Source organism: Pollachius pollachius (assembly GCF_949987615.1).
Source record: "Pollachius pollachius genome assembly, chromosome: 11".
Classification (NCBI taxonomy): Eukaryota; Metazoa; Chordata; class Actinopteri; order Gadiformes; family Gadidae; genus Pollachius; species Pollachius pollachius.
This window is the reverse complement of record NC_136944.1, coordinates 16,635,258-16,643,549: the sequence shown is the minus strand read 5'-3', so window position 1 is coordinate 16,643,549 and position 8,292 is coordinate 16,635,258. Positions and strand designations below refer to the sequence as shown.

At 41.3% G+C, this 8,292-nt stretch overlaps 1 protein-coding gene across 1 annotated transcript; it reads right to left on the bottom strand.

The window, feature by feature from the left end:
• Positions 1-2,575: 2,575 nt before the first annotated feature.
• Positions 2,576-7,478, bottom strand: LOC307082538 (microfibril-associated glycoprotein 4-like; the record flags this gene model as incomplete). The annotated part of the gene is made up of 5 exons (XM_079746157.1): positions 2,576-2,841; positions 5,778-5,945; positions 6,054-6,150; positions 7,110-7,361; positions 7,473-7,478. The coding sequence occupies 5 exons, from the start codon at positions 7,476-7,478 to the stop codon at positions 2,576-2,578; spliced, it is 789 nt and encodes a 262-aa protein (XP_079602283.1).
• Between the last annotated feature and the right edge of the window lie 814 nt (positions 7,479-8,292).

Here is an 8,292-nt window from a genome sequence, read left to right as displayed (position 1 = left end):
GACTAGAGAGGAGGGGGGAGAGGACTTTAAGGGGAGAGAAAAAGCAACAAAGTGATTGTCAGACACGGGGAGTGGGGTAACAGAGAGAGCAGAGGTGCCACAGGACCTTGTGAATATCAGGTCAAGCTGGTTCCCTGCCCTGTGTGTGGGAGGAGAAGGGGATAGTGTTAAGTCAAAGGTGGCAAAAAAGTTGGTTAATTCAGGTGAGTGCAACTTCTCTGGCAGGATGTTAAACTCGCCAAGTATAACGAGTGGTGTGCCATTTTCAGGAAAGCAGCTGAGAAGGGCATCCATTTCATCATAGAAGTCACGAAGGGACCAGGGGGACGGTAGATTACCACAATGAAGAGATTAATAGGAAGGCTGACAGTGACAGCGTGGAGTTCAAATGCAGATCTGGCCAAGTGTTCTAGTGGAAGGACCTGATAAGACCACATCGGAGAGTTGAGGAGTCCGGTCCCTCCTCCTCGCCCCGAAGGTCTAGGGGTGTGTGAGAATGAGTAAACAGTGGAAAGGGCAGCAGGAGTGGCAGAGTTCTCTGGAGTGATCCAGGTCTCTGTCAGGGCCAGGAAATGGAGTGTATTGAGGGACGCGTAGGACGAAATAGAGTCTGCCTTTTTGACCGCTGACTGGCAATTCCAGAGTCCTCCCATCACTTCAAGGTCAGTGATGGCGAGGGTGGGTAAATGGCATAGATTGGATGGGTTACGGCGCCGAGCAGAGGATCTATTATGGCGTCGTCTATGAGTAGAGATTCTAACGATAATTGAAGTACGACACATGACTACAATACCGTGGCCTCTAAGGTCTTCCTCGAGGGACTCCCACAGAGAGACTCCCTTAGTCTTTGTTTCCCGGGTCTGTTTCCCGACTCCCACAGAGAGACTCCCTTAGTCTTTGTTTGCCGGGTCTTCGTTTACTGGGTCCTGACGCTAAAGCTGACGCTACTAACACTTAGCCTTTAAATGCACATGGTAGCTCAGACAGCCTTAGCTCCGCCCAGTCAATCAAGCCTAATGTTCACACCTTGTGACCGAAACTAGACTCAACGACCTTACTATCAACAACAACACAGCAAAAACCAACACTGCAGAAACTAGGGTTAAAGTTAGTACAACCAATGGCAATGCCAAACACTAGAATTCTTACCTTCAAGACTCACCACAGCTAGATATGAGACAACCTTCTTAGAGACAAAATGTAATGTAACTGCTTACACCGCTTTGCACAGTCACATTCCCACAGTTACGGCAGCAGGGTCACAGTTTATTTGACGTAAACCGGTTGCGGTGTCGCAAACCGGTCCACTGCACTACTCAAGTCAGACAATGCCACAAAAAAATACATATATGTCACAGTTTGAGAAACACTAAAATTCAAACACTGAAATTTTAAATGTTATTTATTTATTTTTTAATTTTAATTTTTTTTATTTTTCACCTGTCACCTCGCGGACCACTAGGGGTCGCTCACGGACCACCATTGGTCCGGGGACCACACTTTGATAAAGTCTGGTCTAGATCCTCACCCCAGGTGACCATACCAGGAGCTTATGGCTCCAGTATAACCTTCTGCCACACTCCAGGGAGGATGATGAAAAGGCGATTTTGCGACGTGAGTCCTGAGAATTCCTGTACTTTTTAAAGCAGCCTCTAGTGATACTCCTTGTGGATGAAAAAAAGGATTTCATAATAACAACAAAGAAAGGAAATTAGCATTGCTAAAACCTATCAATCTTTCAGTAGATTCATTTCAAGGACAAATTGTGCCATGGAAAGAATTTAGGAATGTTTCAAAATGTTCTAACCCTGTTTAAATATAGAAATGATGGTGTTTTATTAAACATTCATTAATTCTTTCCATTGCACTATTCAGCCTCATCATAATCATGCAGTAAAAACATTAAGATAGCTCTATGTATTCTCGTGAAAAACAAAGGAATCTCTTGTTTTCTTTTGTTTTTAATGAATCTATTAATCTATTTTGTTCATTTGCGTGCCTCCCCCCTCTCTACGAAGAGCTGCGGGCACTCAGGTTGTACAAGGATACACCGGCTCTCCCTCAGCCATGCCCACCTCACGCCACCAATTGAAAAACTCATTATCACTGTTAAAAAACAAAGGCAGGACAAGACAAGCAGTCTAGTTATGTATATAGAGAGTCCCACCACTGGCCGCTACTCACAACGGGAGTATAATTTGTGTAGATCTCACATCCACGCTTGAGTTGAGAAACTCTGCATATGGTTCACAATGCAGACGTGTGGGCTGGTGTGGAAGTAGGATCATCAAAGTGTGCACATCAGTCTCTTCATCACACTGGTCGCTGGGAACTTGGGTATTACCTGATCGATTTGTCGTCCTCTCTGGTGGTACTCGTGTGTTACTCCAAAATCAAAATACAACAAATGTTCTCATTCTTTATTGAGTAAAAGGCCTAAACAATATAATGCTGAAATCCCATCTGATGCTCAACATGTGGAAGTTGTAAATAATGACTTATGACTAAATATAACGGGCCTAATCCTCGTCAACTAAATAGTCACACTGTCAATGAATTGTTATTCTACTACAATTCATCCAATAGCATCCAGTTCCAGTTGGGGACTTAACTTAAATGCAATGGCTTTTAAGGAATACGTGTGTCCTTTCCAAGTAAACCAATTAATTCCAAGGCCAAAGATTGATTCACCCCACAAATACTCCCCGTTAGGGTTGGCATGATGGCAATCATTGTACCACCATCCTCCCAGGTAGGTTTTTGCACAGTTCCTAGTAGAGGAATCTTGGTCCTTTTCAAACGTTGTGAACTTATGATCATTATGATGAGCCAACGAATCTCCTGAAAAGAACGTAATGGAATATCATGTTAAGTGATCCTTATGGATGAAGTGTGGCAACTGACTGAGTAACCTGTGTAGAACCTGATAATTCGTTCATCCGCTTTTCGCAAACGATGTATCACCGGAACCCTTGGGCCAAGCTGAGTTTGACACATCCTATGATGTGTTTTTCCACCATATTGGATTTTCCGCCATTTTTGATGTGATCAAAAACCTTTTAAGGCCTCTCTTGTCATAATTTTTGTCTAATCTTCTCGAAACTTGGCCCAGATGATCTTCAGACCATGTCACACGAATGCCTTCAACATTTTCGTGAAATTGAAAGGCGCTTAACCGTGACAGGCAATCAAACTCGACGGTGAGGTCGCCAAACAGGAAGTAAGCCCATTTCTCACCACACCTTTTACATATCTTAACCAAACTGTGTACATAGACTCATGACATCATCCTGGGGACACCCAAAACATCTGATTACCTTTGACCTCTAGGGGGCCACATATCCTGTCCAATCTTCATGAAATTTGGCATATGATCTTCCGATTAAGCTGAACAAATGTGTAAAACAGCTTTTTCAATTTCAAAACCATTTGGTTGTGACATTCATGATGATCTTCAATGCAATATCTCTAGAATGCATTGGCGCAATTTCTTCAAACTTGGTATGAGTGTTTATGAGTATGGATTTTGTATATGTTTTGATATCCCAAACCTTTTCAGAACATTCATATCTTATTACTTCTTTTTCAAGGAGAGAGTGGTGGAGGCCTGGATGCCAAAAGAAAGTTCAAATCCATGTTCAAAGTAGTCATGATGAAGACATCAACCATAAAGAAGCTCTCAAAGGAGGTTGCTTTACTAGATATAGGTTGTTTTTGTTGCGTGTTGAAATTAACTAAACACAAAACCATTGCATTTGGAATCCACTGCCATTTGCCAGTGATATTTACTAGCTCAGTGCACAGTTGGTAACACTTTAGGGTCCCTAATACAATGTATCCAACCTATTTACAAAGTAAAAGTGTTACTTCACTGTTTGAGCAGAACTATGTAGCATAATATTGCTGATGATTATTTGAAAATGTTGAAAGCCACCACTACATATAGTTTGAAATACAAAATAATCCATTCCAAAAACGTATAATAGCTGCAAGCAATGATGAAGGGGCAGATATAGTGGATGGCACCAAGGCTGGTTGAGACCAGGTTATTGTCCTAGGTTCTAAGCAGGTTTAATGTCATTAAAACCAGGATGCTCAAAGATCGGACATGAATCTTAATGAAAAGAATAATCAAACTTTCATCAGGTTAATCTGTCTACTTTCTTACCCCTTTAAAAATTTGGTCTAAAAGCTGCCATAGACTATAATGGCAGAAGAAATTGAGATGATTAAAGACAATAATAGTAATATAGCTGCAAGTAGCAATGAAGGGGCCAAGCAGCAATAGGCCAGAGTAGCCACGGCAACAAGATAAAACTACGTCGTACACATGGCCGTCGGCACTTTCAACAAGTTTCACATGAATAAATATTGGACAGAATTTGTGGTCTGTGAAAATGTACGATTTGATTTTGACAACTTTCAAAATGGCGACCAAATTCTGATGTTTTCATGAATTATCATTTAGAAGCTGTATGGGGAGGTCTGACAGTATATCCAGACATTGAAAATAAGTTTGAAATCCACACATGTGAAGAGAAAGCAGTTTAAACACAGCGCCCCCAGAGGTCAAAGGTCACCATTATTTTGGTATCCCCAGGATGATGTCATGAATCTATGTACCATGTTTGGCGATGATATGTTAAAAGGTAGCTGAGAAATGGGCTTACTTCCTGTTTTGCGGCCTCGCAGGCGTATTTGGACAGCTGTCACAGCCAAACGGTTTTGAATTTGAAATTGACACAATTGCTCAGCTTGGTCTGAAGGTCATATATGCCAAGTTTCATGAGGATTGGACAGAGTATATGGTCTGTGAAAATGTACTATTGATTTTAACATATTTCAAAATGGCAAATTTTGATATGAAAAAATGTTTTGGAGCTATTTGGGGAGGTCTGGCAATATCACCAGACTTTGAAAAATAAGTTTGCAATCCACTTATGTGAGGCGATAGGAGTTAAAACACATTTTCGATAATTGCACCCCTAGATGTCAAAGGTCACCAAATGTTTTGTGTGTCCCCAGGATGATGTCATGACTCTATATACCAAGTTTGGTTAAGATATGTTAAAGGATTGCTCAGAAATGGGCTTACTTCCTGTTCGGCGACTTAGCCATCACGTTTGATTGGTTGTCATGGCCAAAACGTTTTTGAATTTCAAGAAGCTGCATTCGTGTGTCATGGTCTGAAGATCATCTGGGCAACGTTTTGAGAAGATTAGACGCATTTGTGACGAGAGGCCTTTAAAAGGTTTTTGATCAAATCCAACATGGCGGAAAATCCAATGTGGCGGAAAATGACGTCATAGTATGTGTTGAACTCGGCTTGGCCCAAGTGTACCAAAGATACCTTGTTTTTGAAAAACGGATAAAGGGTCAAAAGTAAAGAACATTAATGTTCTTGTAATGTCCAACTTTGATCTGTTGGTGGCGCTAGAGCTCTTAATCTAGAGTAGCATACACAGTATCACCACTTGGACCCAAGTAATGAGTGGTCTGCTGTTAAATTATTACAATATTGGGGATTTTTTACATTATCTGGTTCTGCGAAATTAATGCTAACCTGATAATGTAATAACCTCCCGTTAATAACACTTTATAACATTAATGGTACAGAGATTATTACATTATCGGGAAGTGATTACATTATCAGGTTATATTACATTTTAAATGGACTCAATTGCAGATTTTTATTACATTATTGGGGTTATTACATTATCAGGAATTTATTGCATTATCAGGTTCTACAACCTGTGTCAACCCTTGTTTAGTCTCACCCGCGCCACCGTCTTTGAAGCCACTAATCGTGAGCCTGTATCCGTCCTTCTCTGGGGCCACGTTGACGGAGGAATACTCCGCGAATACCTTTGCGCCATCGAAGTCCTCCATGTCCACTCTCAGCTTGTAGCTTTTTTTCCCAGTCAGGAGATGGATATTCTCCAGACCTGGAAAGAAACAATGCTATCTCTAATTTGACATTGAAAGGACTTAAATGTGATTAAAATTGTTTTGCAAGATTCAAATGTACAGCTGTACAACTTTCCAGTGCTCACCCAACCAGTATTCACTTGACGCTTGTCCGAATCCAGTCTTATACTGTTCCCACCCACGGTAAAAGTTAATGGTGCCATCTGTCCTTCTTTGAATGACCTGAGTTGGAAATCAATAACGTTTACTTACAAATAACCTTTAAAGTCGAAATGTGTATGAGTGAGCCTCTCCAACTTAATGGGCGGAAGGCTTTCAGTATTCAAAAAACTCACTAACTGTTCACCTTCCACTTCAGTTGTGCAACTGTTGGATACAAACTAGCGCAACTCGGCTGTGTGGGTGGCGTGAGGGTGAAGGGTTTTGGGAGTGTCGTTAGTATGATCCTTGTGAACAAAGAGAGAAGACGGACCGGCCAGCATTTTTGATTTGTAGAATATATCAGTCATGAGATTTTATTGATGGCATTTTTTAAATGAATATCGACCAGCATTAAATACAGATGTGTAGAGGGTTATTCTAAGCTATGGGGGCTAGTTGAAATGTGACACATTGCGACTTTGAGTCATTGTGATATTATTTACCCCTTCAACAATGTACGACGGCGTACTACTTACAAATGTTGATGCTCAGATCAAAAGATTGATGATCAGGTGCTTCAAGGGACTTACAATGAATTCAGATACATGACTTTGAGCAGAAGGTAGGGGTAAGGCCATGTTGCTTAATATATATGACTTTTTTGATGGTCTGTTATGTATGACATCCAAACAAAATAAATACAGTCCTCTATACTACAGCACAGTTGTTTTTGTTTTGTAAATGTCAACAAGTTGCTTAAAGGGGCAGCTTACTTGTAACCAATCACGTTTCCCCTCTCCATAAGGCCTGCAACTGGTGATCAAATCCCCAAGGATAAAATATCATTACTGCTGTGGTGTGTTTTTTTGCACAGTGCATTCGAATTGCAACTCTGAAAATACATCCCTTTTTTTTTCACTATGTTTTCAACAAGATGCACGCCCAACATTTAAAAAAACGAAATGATTAACGAGATCTAGTGAGCTAGGCCTCATGAATGAATCATGGCTCATTGAGGAGGATGCCAGCTTATACATTACCGTCCATTTGTTACTATCTGGTGCATCCATGCTACCCATTTCACAGAACACCTGAACCGGGGAAGTGGGTCCTGCTGGAAAGATCGTATAGACGCCACTGTTACCGAAGCCGTTGTTATAGAGGTCGCTGCAATCCACTGGAAGCGATTCGGGTGTACCGCTCACTACCACCGGAGTGTCGCTCAGCACCACCGGAGACCCGCTCACTACCACCGGATTCACCACCAAGAGGACGAGTAGGCCTAAAGGTCCCTGGAGAAGACACAAAATAAGTAATGGGTCCTACCAACTGCAGGTTTCCGAAATACTTTTGACAATTTTGTAACACAGAATCGAGAAATATGCTGTATAGGCAATACTTACTATCATTTTCCTCGCTGTAGGTCTGCCTTTGATTTTCGACACTTAGATCCAAGTTATTCCTTACTCAATGTGTGTCAGGGATATTTATAGGTGCCTCTGTATATTAATAGCCTTCCACCGTCTACCATAACATACTGGATATGTGAACTTTGACATTTCCTACAGAGACCACCCTGCATGGGATCACATGGTAGAGAATAAAAGTTGATGTGCCCGCACTTTACGATACCGTAGGCATAGATCACTAGACTTAGATCTCGGGTTCAGTTTTAAAACAGCTTTCACCAGTGATGTAGTGGTGCATGGGGAAGTGGGCACTAATAAATAAACACACTGTTATAAACAGTGTGAGACTACTCTTCTTCTCATCTTGTTCTCCTAAAAATGGCCCAGTAGTATTTGCACATTGTCACTTAACTCCTGCTGCTTGACTTCAGGGAGAAAGGATCATTCTGAAATCAACATTAGCCACAGAAAAGGGGCAGGTTTTTAAATCAATACTGGCCCACAACCGACAGGAGGAGACAACTACGTAATTATGAATTTTGAGTGAACTATTCCTTATTCCTTAGTTCGGCCGCACATGAAAATTGGTCAACTATTCCCTCACCTTGTAAATCTATGGGTCACACTATACTGTACGGTGATTGTTCAGTCAAATGTGAAGGATGAACACTTCATGCAGTCATTTATACTGTATTATATGTCGGTCCGAATCAGACATGCGTTGGCATTCAGAAAGCGTCATGGGTAATCCCTGCTGTGTAGCACAAACCAAATCCATGGGAAAGGATTTTAAAAACCATGCACACAGATTGGG